At 36.1% G+C, this 17,102-nt stretch overlaps 2 protein-coding genes across 2 annotated transcripts; one reads left to right on the top strand and one right to left on the bottom strand.

Moving 5' to 3' along the window:
• The first annotated feature begins 248 nt into the window (after positions 1–248).
• Positions 249–1,225, top strand: emc6 (ER membrane protein complex subunit 6). Its single transcript, XM_073841337.1, has 2 exons — positions 249–441; positions 521–1,225. Exon 2 carries the CDS (start codon positions 540–542, stop codon positions 870–872), a length of 333 nt encoding a protein of 110 aa, XP_073697438.1. The 5' UTR covers positions 249–441; positions 521–539; the 3' UTR covers positions 873–1,225.
• A 1,880-nt stretch (positions 1,226–3,105) lies between these two features.
• Positions 3,106–16,121, bottom strand: p2rx5 (purinergic receptor P2X, ligand-gated ion channel, 5). Its single transcript, XM_073840195.1, has 12 exons — positions 15,820–16,121; positions 11,164–11,314; positions 10,013–10,084; positions 9,759–9,834; positions 9,489–9,573; positions 9,273–9,353; positions 6,180–6,321; positions 4,521–4,660; positions 4,229–4,322; positions 4,075–4,140; positions 3,891–3,976; positions 3,106–3,651 (listed from the first exon to the last, which is right to left on the bottom strand). The coding sequence occupies exons 1-12, from the start codon at positions 15,951–15,953 to the stop codon at positions 3,357–3,359; spliced, it is 1,422 nt and encodes a 473-aa protein (XP_073696296.1). The 5' UTR covers positions 15,954–16,121; the 3' UTR covers positions 3,106–3,356.
• Between the last annotated feature and the right edge of the window lie 981 nt (positions 16,122–17,102).

Below are 17,102 nucleotides of genomic sequence, written 5' to 3'. Positions count from 1 at the left end.
AGAACCGATTCTTCCAAACGATTCCTACCTTCGAACACCGTTTTTGAGCCTTCGCGGACTCCGTAGAGTGGGTTAAAGGTAAATAAAAAAAGCATGCATTAAAACTGTAATATTGCTCAGAATTACACACACCGTTTTGTATTAGTATACGTATTATTTCTTGAAATTAAGTACGAATTGGTCATCAAAATTAAGTACAATTTTGAATTTGATTTTTATTAAAGGTTCCGTGATGCTTAGCGAGAAAATGGCTGACCGTGAATGATACACGCTGTGTTTTCTCCAAAATTTGTCTTGTTTTCCTGAATAATACATTCCTCATTGAAATATAGAATTAAACACTTGGTCTATGATGTGTGAGTGTTTAATGTAAATGATGCTTTCTTGAATTACGGAGGTAGAAGCTCGATTTGTGTTTATAATATAATCTTCATCGTAACGGTAAGTGGAGGAGGGGAGTTAACGTCAGCCTAATGTATGATGTTTCTGGGTTTCACATCTCTCCTGTTTTGTCTCTCAGCGTGTTTTAACATCACAACATGGCCACAGTAGCAGCCAAACGCGAGGGACCGCAGTTCATCAGCGAGGTGGCCGTCAGAGGAAACAACGCTGTGCTCGACTACTGCCGCACCTCCGTGTCCGCTCTGTCCGGGGCCACAGCGGGCATCCTCGGCCTAACAGGACTCTACGGCTTCGTGTTTTATTTCCTTGCTTCGTTCCTGCTGTCCTTGCTCCTGATTCTGAAAGCCGGTCGCCGATGGAACAAATGCTTCAAATCTCGACGTCTGCTGTTTACCGGAGGCCTGGTGGGCGGCCTCTTTACTTACGTGCTATTCTGGACTTTCCTCTACGGAATGGTACATGTGTACTAAAGGGACTAGGGACAGTACAGCAGCCGTAGATGTAGAACAGTAAGATGGTAGAGACCCCCAGGGTTGATGTACCACAGATTTTGTCCGTGAACTTACTTATGTTTAAATAAAACTTAAAATATTTTCTCAGTACTAATTGCACTGAAATTTAGATATTTAAAAATGGCGTGTTGTCATATTCTTTTCTCTTATAATTTAATATTTTCCTAATTCCTCTTCTAAGGCAAAGCTGCAACACTGAATTCCAGGCATCGATCAGAACTATGTAAAAACATGATACCAACTTTAAACTGTATAAATCACATTGTTTTACTTCAGATATTTTGGGGGAAATAAATCATTAACCTCATGGATTGCATTGTGTGGTTTCTTAAAGTACATTTTTTATAGTAGGCTTCTCATTCTTTATCACTTCAAAAGTTTAAGGTTTTTATTTAAGCTGCATGAGAATAGTTTGCTGTTCAGTGTGTGAGTAATTTGTCATTATTTTTGACATTTGTATGTAAAAGCCATATGCTGTCTTTAATGTCAAATACTTAAATTTACTCAATAACTTTAATCAATATTTGTAACTGTTGTCAATAACAATAGACTGTTTAAAATTTTATGTAAATTATACATGTACAGAACAGGAGCTCAGGGCTGCAATATTATTGCTCTTTATATTGTAATGAATATCAATATCGATATAAAAAACTATAACGCGTTTTGTTTTGGGTAAGTCACATTTTGACTTCAGAGACAAACATGTTAGTCCATGATGTTAGCAAGATTCCCACGGGTCCTTGAAATCCTTAAAAGTTTCTGAATCTGACAAAAATGTCAAGGACCCTGGAAGGTTTTTGAAAATTAACATACATAGATACAAGTCCTTGAAAGTTCTTGAATTTATTTTGTGCAAGAAGCTCGCTTGATTTACGTTAGTTATGCACATTTACGACAAATACAATATCAGATCTCTGTCAAATGGCCCAATTTTTTTTTTTTTTTTTTTTGCGTAGTTGTGTTTGACACATGAAAACTGTGACAATGTATCTTACAGGGTAACACAATGTAACCTTGCTCTCACTTGAAGTATGCCCCCACATTAAGTCCTTGAATTTAATGGTATTGGACCTGGAAAGTCCTTGAAAGGTCCTTGAATTTGAAGTTAACCAAGGTGTGGGAACGCTGTTTTCACAGCTTCGGCCTTTTCATCGCTGACTAACCTAAGCGCCTCTGATTGGCCAATGCATTTCTAACTTTAACAGAAGCCAGTTTGATTGGTTATAGGCTGCACAAAACAGCGCGTTAAAGCAATCTGATTACAGGGAATCTGTAATTCTGCAAATTGACACTACATTTTTCTTCACAGTTCCATTTTTTTTTTTTTTTTTTTTTTTGCGACAGCCGTTTATTGTTTAATTGTGCAGGGGCATTGAATCTTGAATTAATGGGGCATTGGTGGCAATTTTTGCCAAAAGACCTCATTAATTTTTGACCCTGCTGTAGTGTAAGTTGAATTAAATCAGTTTGATAATTTTTATTTAGACTTTAAACAGCTAACAGTTATATTTAGTCATATGAGTCTTCCTCAGTGCTTAAAGCCCACAGTTTTCCTCCGTTTCAAAACTGTTTTGTAAAAAAAAAAATTTGTAAACAGTTTATAAATGATTGCAAGCATGCTAGTATACACATTTACAGTACCATGAAAACATTTAGATTTTTTTTATTCAAATACTCACCAAGGCTGAATTTATTTGATCAAAAATACAGTAAAAAATTGTGAAATATTACTATTAAACTAACTGTATTCCTATCCTAAATTTGAAAAAATGTAATTTATTCTTGTGATGGTAAAGCTGAATTTTGTGCATCCATTACTCCAGTCTACAGTGTCACATGATCCTTCAGAAATCATTCTATATATAAATATATATATATATATATATATATATATATATATACACACACACACACACACACACACACAATGATTTAATGCTTAAGAAATGTTTCTCATGTTGAAGACAGTTTGTCCACATTATAGAAATTTACACATTTAGAAAGTTCAACATTTAAAAGAACGGTATTAATTTAAAATAGAATCGCTAAATAATTAAAAAAAAAAAAAATCATATACTGACCCTAAACGTTTGAACGGTCGTGTAGATCATTTAAAAAAAAAAATAAAGATTGCATTGTTTTTACATTTACTTAAGATGAAAGCAATGAAATGAAGCAAGCATTTTTGTCAAATATATTAAACATTTATTCCACCTTGGTTTGACAATTTTTGGTGTCAGGCCAGATTCATAATAAATAATTTAGCTACCTTATTACAAATCCTTTGTAACAAAAACTTCCATTGCCATTTTAAAACACTTGAACAGCACAACAACACTGGCAGTATTCCTCTTTGGTATGACTGAGCATAGACCCTCTGTAATACCTCCTTCCATACATCCACTGTAAATCCAATAGGATTCAGCATCAAAAAATCCTCTACTGGTGGCGTGATGTTCTCAGAGTGGAAACAGGAGAAATGGTCTGTTTTTCTGTACCATGTTGAGTCCTGAATGACACTGTGCCCTGTGGCTTTCTTTCAGGACTGTGGGTTTTGAGTGCTGAGCATGTGGGCTGGATCTGTCTCTCTGGGTTGCTATTAGGCTGACATGACACTGATGTCAATGGCTGCATCTCCGTTGCCTGTTTCTCCTCTTTCTTGTGTCGGCCATCTTGGCGATGATGACCGTGGTGTCTTGCATGCTTTCTCTCTCTGTGCTTTCCAGATTGCTTTCTGTGGGTGCAAATAGTATTAATAGAAACCATGAAGATAGCAATCTACTGCATCTTTCAAGCAGGGTTGCCAGGTCTACATAACAAAACTAGCCCAATGGCCAATTAAAAATAGCCAAAAAGTAGCCCAATGATCATATTCAAAAAATTTGGGGGAAAGTAGCCCAATTCCAAAGGAAAACTGCAGACTTGGCAACCCCGTTTCTAAGTAAATTTGAGCAAGACACAATAGACACTTACTTCGTGACTGCCTCAAATTTTGTCTCTCGGTAAAAGGAGCTTTTGCTCATCATGTAGAGCAGAATCATATCACAGGCAAAAACCCCCTGTGGAATAAGATAGACACCAATCACACAAGACATTTTGTTTTGTGCCTGTTATGCTTCATCTATTAGTGACACCTGTAAATATATTTTATACTCACAGCACCCATTAAAGCAAGTCCAGAGCCAATATTGATCACTGTAGGAATGATACTAAATCTCCCAGCCTAGAAAACAGATAAACACCATATTTTTACTATTTCACCAGGACAGGAATTTTAAAGAATTTTTCAATAAAACTTTAATTTCTCGTACCTTTCCATTAACTAATATATCAAAGCGAATGCCATACACTTTAAACAGATTCCGATAGGGTTGACCTGCTGCGTCATTGTAGTATCGAGCAAATCTTGATTAAGAAAAAAACATGTCAGCCACTGTAATGATACTTATTCAATCAAAAAGGTTTAAGAGATTTTATTATAATATTGCACATAAAAGGTGATTATAGAAAACTAGTGACTCAGAAATGCTCTCTGTCAATGAATCAGGTTTGCATGTTTTAGTGGGTGGAGTTCTGAAGAAATCATGTGTGGTTTGCGAATACCTGAAGTTGTAACCCAATGTGGCAGAGTTCTGTGAAGTTTTAGAAGAATCTAAGCGTGTGAAGCTATATTTAGGGATACACTGAGATTCATCTTTATCCAAATCACAATTCCACTCGATTCCAATTCCAATTGAACCACCCTGTGTGTGTATATAGAAAGACAGGACAAAAAATGATATCAGTTAATAAAATTATTCCTCTGCATCAAATATAGGGCATCATGATATATATATATATAACCTACCAGTCAAAAGTTTTTGAACAGTAAGATTTTTAATGTTTTCTTCTGCTCACCAAGTCTGCATTTATTTGACCCAAAGTACAGCAAAAATAGTTATACTTACTTTTTACTATTTAAAATAACTATATATAATTTTTTTTCTGAAATATAGTTTGAAATGTAATTTGCTGTGATCAAAGATACATTTTCAGCATCATTACTCCAGCCTTCAGTGTCACGCGATCCTTCAGAAATTATTCTTATATGCTCATTTGCTGTTCAAGAAACATTTTTATTATTATTATTATCATCAATATTTAAAACAGTTTTTGATTAATAGAAAGATCCAAAGATCAGCATTTATCTGATTATAGAAATGAATACTTTTATTTAGCAAGGATGCTTTAAAATTGACCAAAAGTGATGACAAAGACATTTATAATGTTACAAAAGATTTCCGTTTCAGATAAATGCATTCCTTCTGAACTTTCTATTCATCAAACAAACCTACAAAAATATTTACTCACCTGTTTTCAATATAATAATAATAAATGTTTTTTGAGCAGCAAATCAGAATATTAGAATGATTTCTGCAGGATCGTGTGACAATGAAGACTGGAGTAATGATGCAAAAAAAAAAAAATCAGCTTTGAAATCACAGAAATAAATCACATTTTAAAATATATTTAAATAGAAAGCGGTTACTTTAAATAGTAAAAATGTTTTTAAATATTACTGTTTTGCTGTGCTTTGGATCAAATAAATGCAGGCTTGGTGAGCAGAAGAGACTTCGTTAAAAACATTAAAAATCTAACTAATCGGAAGCTTTTGACTGGTAGTATAAAGCAAAAGAATATGCATATGCATTCATATCAAAAAGTGGATTCATATCAGTGCCAGCTGACACTTTTAACAGCTCACTTCTTTAGGTTAAAAATTGTACTTGAGGTATATTTCTGTCTTTTTAAAAAATGCAAATTTGTATGATATTTTGTTATATTCCAATTATATTCAGACACATAAGGACGAGGTTTCACAGACAGGACTTAGACTAAGCAAGGATTAAGCCATAGTTTTTATAAACATGCCTTAGAAAAAAACATTACTGTATGCATCTTGACACAAAACAAAGGCACTGATATATTTTAAGATCAGTCAGTCTGGGACTATAGGCTTAAGCCTTGTCTGTAAAGCCGGGGGAAGATATTCACACATAAGTATGGCTTAAGTGTCCAAGTGGTTTTTTAAAGTTATATACGAGCAACTTTTTTTCTTTTAAAAGTATCCTCAAATCATACTCTAAAAAAGATCACTCTCAATGTGGACAAGTTAGGATATCATCTCTCTTTGATTATATGTTGAGCTGCAGCTTGACCATCAGCTATCAGTGTGTTTACAATGGTGGATACTTTGTTTCAACTGTCATTTGAAGCACTTGCCTTTGTTGCCAAATCCTGGAAACTGAATCCAGTCCAGGTAATCACATCTCTCACAAGAAAGATGGGACAATAGGGATGATAGTCCTTGTCATATCTGCACGTCTTCAGATATGTGCTGTTGGTGATAGGCAGGACATTCGATCTTCAAGTGAGGGGGGAAAAAAGCATGAGAAGGAGTATCTGAAACAGCTCATAGCATTTGCTTGATCTACAATGTGATGACTTTGCAGAGATCACGCCAGTAAGGACAGAGGAACAACTGTCAAGGCACAGGACATCAAGACAGTCTTAGTCTAAGCTCATGCACCACACGCTGTGCTGGTATAAATAGAGATGAGCAAGCGTCAGATATTCAGAGCAGCTTGTGCTGTGTCGTGCTGTGCCATCAGTATCCAAACATAACGCTTTATTATGTGCAAGCAAGTCTGCTACATGATGGGAGATTTAGAGATTGGTTTCTAAACTTTGTATATAGCATTTGTTTTTCTCTGCATTTTTGCAGCATGCTAGTGCTCAGTTTAGATTAGTTAATGGGCTCATTTCAAAGGTTTATGGCTTTTTAAATAACAGCGAAGCCACGAAATGATTCTGTCTATGCACTGGTAAATGGACTATTAACTTTATTAATCTGCAGGAGTTTGAAATGACAGAAAACATCCTGTGCTGACAGAAACAAACCTGTTCAAATGCAGCATGAAAAAGAATTGAATAGAATAGAATTGCTAGATATGATCTTATGATTTCATGAGGAAGGGCTTTAGCAGCAGCGTCCTGTGAGGGTGAAGAGGTTTTATGTAGTTTATAGTTGCTCCACCTAAAACTCCTTTGATGGTGCTTTGCAAAGGGAATTACATGCAAAATATCAAGCTGTGGAAAACCTGGTTGAAAAACTTAATTAAAAAAACTACTGTTTAGTTCTATTATGCACAGATAAATATATACACTACCCATCAAAAGTTTTTGAACAGTAAGATTTGTAATGCTTTTAAAGAAGTCTCTTCTGCTCATCAAGCGTGCATTTATTTAATCTAAAGTACAGCAAACATCAAAATGTTGAAATGTTTTTACTATTTAAAATAACTGCAATTTAATCCTGTGATTTCAAAGATTAACAGTTTAGAAAACATTTATTATTATTATGTTGAAAACAGCTGAGTAGAATCTTTTCAGGTTTCTTTGATTAATAGAAAGTTCAGAAAAACAGCATTTATCTGAAATAGAAATCTTTTGTAACATTATAAATGTCTTTATCAATTTCATCCTTGCTCATTTTTAAGCAGGCCCGGGTAACCCCACTGCTCAAAAAACCTACAATCAACACTTCACTTATAGACAACTACAGACCTGTTTCTCTCCTTCCATTCATAGCAAAAACATTGGAATGAGCCGTTTTCAACCAGGTATCTTTATTTCTCTCACAGAACAACCTATTGGATGCTAACCTGTCAGGGTTCAGGAGTGGCCATTCAACTGAGACTGCGCTACTGTCTGTCACTGAAGCCTTGCAGACTGCAAAAGCTGATTCCAAATCATCAGTACTTATTTTGCTGGATCTATCTGCAGTTTTTGACACAGTGAATCATCAGATCCTCCTGTCCACCCTCTCATCGCTGGGCATCACAGGGACTCCACTTCACTGGTTTAAATCCTACCTCTCTGGTAGGTCCTTCAGGATGGCCTGGGGAGGAGAGGTATCCAAAACTCATCAACTAGTCACTGGGGTTCCTCAGAGATCAGTTCTTGGACCCCTCCTCTTCCCCATATACACTACATCTCTGGGCCCCATCATACAGGCACATGGCTTCTCCTACCATTGCTATGCTGATGACACACAGCTCTATCTTTCATTCAAACCAGATGATCCATCAGTAGCTGCACGGATCTCAGGCTGCCTGGCGGATATCTCTGTATGGATGAAGGAACACCACCTACAGCTCAATCTGGCAAAGACGGAGCTTCTTGTCTTTCCTGCCACTCCAACTCTACAGCATGACTTCTCCATCCAGTTAGGTTCATCAACAATTACCCCATCGACTTCTGCCAGAAATCTTGGTGTAATCTTTGATGACAAATTGACTTTTAAAGAGCCACATAGCTATAACTGCTCGACCTTGAAGGTTTGCATTGCACAACATTAGAAAGATAAGGTCCTTCCTAACAGTGCATGCTGCACAACTCCTCGTCCAGGCCCTGGTCATTTCTAGGCTGGACTACTGCAATGCTCTTTTAGCCGGTCTTCCAGCATGTACAATCAAAACTCTACAAATTATTCAGAAGGCAGCAGCATGACTGGTCTTCAATGAGCCCAAAAAGGCCCATGTCACACCTCTCTTCATATCCGGTTACAGCCCGCATCAAATTCAAGACACTGATGCTGGCATATAGGACAGCCACCTGCTCATCACCTGCCTACCTCCATTCTACTACGAATCTACACTCCCTCCAGAAATCTGAGATCCTCTAGCGAAAGACGACTCATTGTACCACCACAGAGAGGCATGAAATCACTCTCCAGAACATTTTCGTGCACTATTCCTGCCTGGTGGAACGATCTTCCCATCCCTATTAGGAATGCAGGCTCCTTAACAGTTTTCAAGCGACTGCTGAAAACCCATCTCTTTCGACACTATTTGACTCAATTAAAAAAAAACCTGTGTTCTCCTCTCTTTCTTGATCTTCACTTTCTAGCCTGTTCTCATCTAACAATGCCTGATATGTGGTATTTTTGAGCACCTCCTATTTTGATCTACCTCATTAGGATGAATCGCTTGTTGTATTCCCTAATTGTAAGTCGCTTTGGCTAAAAGCATCTGCTAAATGAATAAATGTAAATGTAAATAAAAGTATTAATTTCTATTATTTCACCAAGCTTTTGAATGGAATAGTGTACAATGATACAAAAGCTTTTTTATTTCAGATAAATGCTGATCTTTGGATCTTTCTAAGAAAAGGTTTAACAATATAACTGCTTTTTCTGTTTTTACTGCTTTTTGGATCAAATATATATGATATGCAGGCTTAGTGAACATTTATTCTGTAGGCTCCAATACATAAAATGAACACACTGACTTGATGCCTCTAGGCTTGACTTACTTAGAGAAGCCAAATTTTGGGAATTTGATGAAGTTCTTCACATAGATTGTGAAGTTCTCCGCCTTTGCCAGCATGGGCTCCCTGTTGCAACATTTGAAACAATACTGGTACAACAGCAACATGTTTTTCTTTTTTATCTACAAATAGCCATTAAGAGAAAATATTGCAACTGAACAAGAATTGAAAGGAATTGGTACAAAAACACTGTTTTCTTACGATGGTGTCTGGCCATGCTCAACAGGGCACCAGGCATGAATCTCACACGTTCCTGTGTCGTTTATACAGCGGCCTGTCTTCACTCCTGAATAAACAACAATAAAATGTAGTCCCTTTAAGTCTCAGGAATTTAAACATGCCAGTGTGTCACTATATAACACAACGTAGCATCTTTTTAAAATAAGAATCTTGCACTTCCACAAAGATTTTCCTTTCATATAACTTCAGGTATGCAGTTATAAGTGCATTTCATTTAGGGTTTGTGCTTACCATGTCCTGCTATGACAGATTCCCCTTCCACACATTCATCGTCAGAACTACATAAACCATCTGGCACTTTAGGACTCTGAAATAAGTAGAATGAACCAAACACATACAACTCAGCTGTTTTAAAATGTACAGGGTGTACAAATACAGTTTTCTAATTGAGAAACAGTACTACTCTTTCTTACAGATTCCTTATGTCTTTGGTTGTATTATTTGTGTTGGGAAAAAAAAATTAAAAACAACAACCTGTCTCTTACCTCAGGGCAGTAACCCAGTCGCTGGTTGGGTGTCACTACATAATTTGTTACAACAAAGAAGACTCTGTCCCCCTGTTTGTTTAAAAGAAAAAAAAAAGACACATGTGCCCCTGGACCACAAAACCAGTCTTAAGTAGCATGGGTATATTTGTAGCAATAGCCAAAAATACTTTGTATGGGTCAAAATTATGGATTTTCTTTTATGCCAGAAATCATGAGGATATCAAGTTAAGATCATAAAGGAGATATTTAGTAAATGTCCTACTGTAAATATATCAAAACTTAATTTTTGATTAGTGATATGCATTGCTAAGAACTTTATTTGGGCAACTTTAAAGCCGATTTTCTCAATATTTTGATTCTTTTGCACCGTCAGATTCTCAAATCGTTGTATCTCAGCCAAATATTGCCCTATTCTTACAAACCATACATCAATTAAATGCTTATTTATCAGCTTTTAGATGATGTATAAATCTAATATTTAAAAAATTGACCCTAATGATTGGTTTTGTGGTCCAGGGTCACATATACTTCAACAGGAAATTAAATTATCAACACATTGACATATTGGGTCTAATCTGAACTTAAAACTCTCTTACTTCAGTTTTATCCCAACAGAACCAACAGGCTTTTACTTCTTTTCAGAAAGAAATGTAAAGGCCAAAAGAATAAACTTCCATGTCTAAAAGCTTTTCATCTTACATACGGCATCTTTTGTGGTCAAAGCTTCAATGTCAGTTATTACCACTACAGAGTGATAATTGAATCTTACTTTTCCCCAACAACAGCTTTGCAAAACCATTATTGTACTGACGGGAAGAGAGAGCTCCTGTTTGATTGTAATACATTCTAATCAAGTATAAATGGTGAGAATTACAAATAAAACTAATAAAACTTCACAGAAATATTCTTCTATCAATCTCCAACCATAAAATGTCCAAAAAAATTGTTCATTTAGAGGATTACCAATAGTATGATAACTGAAAGTAGATGTTTAGTGTTCAAATTCTTAGCAAAAGATTTATGTCATGTCAATATCTGTGGGTATATCCATAATCCAATAGATAAAACAGAGATTTTGAGAAAGGCTATTAACAGGTGTTTTTTTCAAATATATTTCTTCCTAATTTACATGTAAAAGGTGTGTTTACTTGTGGAGGAATGACATAGTCCTCTGCACCCCATAGCTGTAGACCAAACTGAGAGCTGTTGGTGAGATCTACACCCTTGATTTTGGTGATCACAGAACTCTGGATGGCTTCCTCTGTCTCCTGATATCCTTTCTTCCAAATAAAAACCCACCTTTAAGAAGACGCACAAGCAAAAGAAGCAATAACTTATATTGTGAAAAGCATGAATATACATTTTATTGGTTATTTAGAGTATAAATAAGTGTATATATGTGTGACATACAGAGAGCAATGCTGTCACATGTTCTATATATGGCCAACACACCCTGAAGGACATTATAACCTATATATGGCAAGCCGTTTTAGCCTAAAACATACTAAGCGTTACTCGTCGTAAATGCATTTTTACAAGTAACAATTCAATAAGAGAGCTCTATAATCCAATTCCTACTAGTAACAATGCCAATTAGAGAGCTCTTTAAATCAAATTTTACTAGTTACAATTACAATTAGAGAGCTCTCTAATTCAATTCTTACTAGTAACAATTCCAATTAAAGAGCCCTACAAATTCATTTTACTCCATTGACTTACATTCATTTTTAATTACAGAGCTCTACAACAGTATTTTTACTAGTAAGAATTTCAATTGGAGAGCTCAACAATTGAATTATTACTAGTAACAATTCCAATTAGAGAGCTCTCTAAATCAATTTTTACTAGTAATAATTCCAATTAGTGAGCTCTCTAATTCAGTTTTTACTAGTAAGAATTCCATTTAGAGAGCTCTCTAATTCAGTTGTTACAAGTATGAAATGAATTAGAGAGCTCTTTAATCCAATTACAGAGCTCTGCAATTAAAAATATCTTTAATGTGTTTTTTTTAGGGCTGTCAATCGATTAAAATTTTTAATCGCGATTAATCGCATGGTTGTCTTGAGTTAACTCGCGATTAATCGCACATTTTTATCTGTTCTAAATGTACCTTAAATTAACACTTTTTAAAGTTTTTAATACTCTAATCAACATTGGCATGGATGCTTTAAGCAAATATGTGCTTATTATCAGTAAAAACCATACTTGACTAGACTAACTTGTTTCAAATGTCATAGATGTTTTTCAAATAACTTGTTCATGTCTATTAGACACATGAAAAAAAGAACATAGAAACACCAGGTTCCCATTACTTCTCTTTCTTTGCACTGAGCAATTTACTTACACAAGCCTGTTTACATTATTTGCAGGACAGGGCAGCTCACTTCTTCTGAACATGCAAAATCTACGTTTATTATTACATTTGTTTGCCTCTAGGTGCCCACATACTGTCATTTCATGCAGCCAAGTTCTCAACAAAACTGTTTCCATTGTTTTGATGTAATATTTCTGTTATCAGACAACCAAAGTAATATGAAATAATAACTGAAAAAAATTCTGAATTATGATCATGATTCAATCACTGAAAAGAATCATTTACCGGCATCTGGACATAAGTCACTATTCCCTGCATTATTATCGTTGTTTTTAACTTCCTGTTTGAATGCCTTCAGGATCCTTTGACTTTTTAGGTGTTTAGCCATTTAAAGTTATGTGATCCCAAAAACCTGCTTCTTTTATGTTTTAATGTATTGTTTTGGTTATAATGTACTGATTGGAGAGCCTGGTCTCATGCAAATGCGCACTAGCACGACTTTCTGTTTCTATTTGGCGTGCTATTAACAAGCTGAAATTAACTTTGGCGTACATATGATATGCAATTATGCATGTGTTTGACGTGCATTTAATACGCCGTTTTCGCGTGCATACTCGTATGTGGCTTTACGCATCAACCCCACAGCAACAATCCTAACGTAGCCCGACTCCGCTTGCATTCATTAAATATGGCAGAAGTGCCGGTGTACGCAAAAGGATAAAATACAGAAGTACCTGCGTACCGGCCCACTTCAAGCACTGGAATGAACATAACATCTGTTTTAACCGAAAGCGCTGCTCCACTGCCGCTCGCTGAACAGAGCAGACGCAGATATGAAGAGAGGGAGGTGCGCGCGCATTCATTGGGAGACCTCACGCACGTTCAGCAAAACCGAAGAGCCTCAGAAACTATATTGGGTTTGTCCAATTATGTGTTTATGTATTGTTGCTAGACACTTTTCGCTAGGTTGGCAGCACTGCATCCATTTCTTTAACTATGGGCTAGGTAGTGGGTCAAACAGAAATGCGCGCTGCGTTAATCGCGCGTTAATAAAATTAGTGCCGTTAAAATGAATTTGCGTTAACGCGCGATTAACGCGTTAATTTTGACAGCCCTAGTTTTTTTACTAGAAAAATTTAATTGTAGAGCTCTATAATTGCATTTTTACTAGTAATAAATAAATTAAGAGAGCTCTCTAATCGCAGGGGCGTGTTTTGTGTTTTGGGGGCCCTTAGCAAGTGGCCCGGGTGGGCCCCCTAGGTGGATTTTGCAAATATTTCTGTGGTAGGGGTGAGTATTGTTTACATTTTACTGCTTATTGATACCGTTATACTATTTATTATAAGTTGGTGCAAAAATAATGTAAAAAGATGTTGAACATTTCAAGTTTTCATTTTCATTTCATTTTATTACTGCAGTTTACAAAACCCTCTAAACAAACGGAAATGGCACATAAAGTAATAAAATAAACAATAAAAATGCTCTTAAAAGAGAGAGAGAGGTTTCCTCAGCACACCACAACATGTTTGAACCTCATGCATAGGAGCACAACACAATGGAATAGAGAATTATAGCGTCCCTATTTTTATGCAATAAAATTAACATATCGACTTCCTCAGGAAGGAGGTGTGATTGCTCCTATAAGTGTTCCTCTCGTAGGGACATTTTCTTCTCTATTTTTTCTACATGATAAAAAAAGGCTTATTGTTAAAATCTAGAAGTATTTATACTGATACTCACATCAGGATTTTTACAGACATTCATTCAGGACCTGAATTTCATTTTTGAAACTGGGGTAAATTCCCCTTTTACGTGACTCTTGTTGGAGGGAGGATTTTTTTTAAGCGGTTGAGTTTTTTTTTTCTCCAATATGTAATTAAATGTTTAATCATACTGTGTACTTTTGTTTTCACAATAGGCAAATTATGAGCACGTCGTCTCTGGAGAGCGCAGAAGTGCTGAATGGTTTAAATACTGGCCAAACTTGAAAATAAATGCAAATTATAAACTTTAGTGACGATGCATGTAAACTGTGACAATTCCTGTTTCGACCGTGCAGTGTGCAGCTTGCTTATAGTGCAGACGTGATATGGTAATTAGAGCCATTTGAGCATTTTAATAGGGAAAGACAAAGAGCTTGCGGAGATTCACTCATGCTGTTTGTAAAATAACGCCTGACAGAACGTTTTGTAAGTTATTTAATAAAGAAATATAAATTGCACCTCACCTTTGCTGTAGCTGCACTGGTCTAAATAGAAGATAGCCACGCTTCGTACTGATGTCTTTCGCTGTTTATTTGTTTCTCTCGCTCATTTGCCTTAAAATTATTTTACCTGTGCCCGACAGAGATTGAGACGGTGCCGCTGCACATGCCAAACCTCTCACGGCAGGCGCGTCTGGTTATGAGAACAGCTTCTAAATCGCAATTACCACATAAGTATACGGAGATAAAACAACACAGGTATCGATAACAGTGTTGCTTGTCCTAAAGCTTATCAGTAGTCCGATATTAAACCAATTACAAAAATGTCCGGTTATCGATTCCCATCGGAAGAAATCGCGTTCCGCAGGGCCCCCCTGGACCATGGGGCCCCACGCAATTGCGTGGGTTGCGTGGTGCCTAAGCACGCTACTGTCTAATCGGAATTGTTACTAGTAAAAACTGAAGCTCTGTAATTTGGAAATTATTATAGTAAAAAATGATTTAGAGAGCTCTCTAATTGTAATTGTTACTAGTAAGAATTCAATTGTAGGGCTCTGTAATTAAAAATGAATGGAAGTCATTGGAGACATATGACTAGTAAAAATGAATTTGTAGAGCTCTCTAATTGGAATTCTTACTAGTAAAAATGCAATTACGACGAGTAACACTTAGGCTAGTATATTTTAGGCTATAACGGCTTGCCATACCTATAGATACATTACATTTAGGTTCAATTATAGTTACTTCTTGTAAAGGACAGGAATTAAACCACATTAAAGAGCAATTATGAAATCAGGCTGGAGCTTTTGTGTGTGGCATTTGGCCACAGCACATGTGATCCAGGTCGTCTTACATTCAGCAGCTTTTGAGCCACGTTTATGTTGTATGAACCCCAAACACCATGTGAAACAAATAAGAAGTTGAAGGTATTAAGCTTTTGTCTGGTTATGGTACATCTATAGACTACATAGGACTGATTTACATCAAAACAAAAGATTTTTTCACTACATGCAAAACGTACAAACCGAGCTCCAGCAGGTCAAACAGTGCAGGGACACTGCAATGCTTTCAGTCTCTGCCTTGATATAAATAACATCCGTGACATGGTGCCTTAAATGTCGGCTTACCTTCGGTTTGTTGAAATGCATTTACAGTATCCGTTTTTAGCATAAACAAACACTTAAAGGCCTGTTATAATTTGTTTTTCGAAGATTGAATCTTCTAAAAACTGACAGAGCCCGCTCGTTTACCTCAACGAACGTCTTGATATAGAGAAAGCGCACCTACCCGATCAGATATCCAATCACGCCCAGCTGAAAGAGTCTGAACAGAACTCCGACCTTTTTGTTTTTAGCGATGACAAATTTCTCGGTCTTGTAATCGAGTAGAGAGAAGAAAAAGTTACCCCAGGTCTGAGCCATGCTCCCGTGCAATTCACAGCCTCGAAGGCAGCTGTCAACTGCTCTGCGCAGACGGTGGTGCAGCTGGTTCTTCCCCCCTGTTTTGTCAAAACTTTCTGCTTTTTGATTTCTCAGATTACTCCTTTTGTTCCGGAAATACTTATTTATTTTGACAATACTACTATCATTGATGCAACGGCTGATGCGAGCAGTAAATAAGGGGTTAAGCTGTTTTAAGGACGAAACAAAAGCAACGTTTCAAAGGAGCCTTCAGACCAGAGCGGTAGCTTATTCAGCGGAAATCCATAAATATTTTTAATGGTGAAAAAACTTCACAATAAAGCCCACCTTTTTAACATTAGTTAATACAGGTATCATGCACTAACATATTAAACTAGGTTTATGTCAATTCCAATTGATACTAATACATTTTTCACTAAAAATGAACATTAGATCATGTACTGATTATACAGGTATGTGCCAAAAATTAGAATATCGAGGGAAAGTCCATTTATTTACACTTTCACTTCACACAAAATGAAATATGTGACCCTGGACCACAAAACCAGTCATAAGGTTAAATTTTACAAAACTGAGATGTATACATCATATGAAAGCTCAGTAAACAAGCTTTCTATTGATATATGGTTTGTTAGGATAGGACAATATTTGGCCGAGATACATCTATTTGAAAATCTGGAATCTGAGGGTGGAAAAAAATCAAAATACTGAGAAAATCACCTTTAAAGTTGTCCAAATTAGGTACTTAACAATGCATATTACTAATCAAAAATTACATTTTGATATGTTTACAGTAGGAATTTTACAAAAAATCTTCATGGAACATGATCTTTACTTAATTTCCTAATGATTTTTGGCATAAAAGAAAAATCAATCATTTTGACCCATGCTATGTATTTTTGGCTATTGCTACAAATATACCCCAGCGACTTAAGGTTTTGTGGTCCAGGGTCACATATTGCAAGCTTTTGTTTCAGTTTTAATGATTATGGATAAAAATCCAGTATTTCACAAAACTAGAATATTATGACAAACTTCAACATTGTAGGCTCCCTGTGTCCCAATCTAGTCAGCTAATTATCGCAAAACACCTGCAAAGGTTTCCTCAGCCTTTAAATTGTCTCAATCTGGCTTACTAGGCTTCAGAAT

This window comes from Garra rufa, chromosome 5, assembly GCF_049309525.1.
Source record: "Garra rufa chromosome 5, GarRuf1.0, whole genome shotgun sequence".
Lineage (NCBI taxonomy): Eukaryota > Metazoa > Chordata > Actinopteri > Cypriniformes > Cyprinidae > Garra > Garra rufa.
Note: the sequence above shows the minus strand (reverse complement) of the source record. Positions and strands in the feature narration are given on the sequence as shown.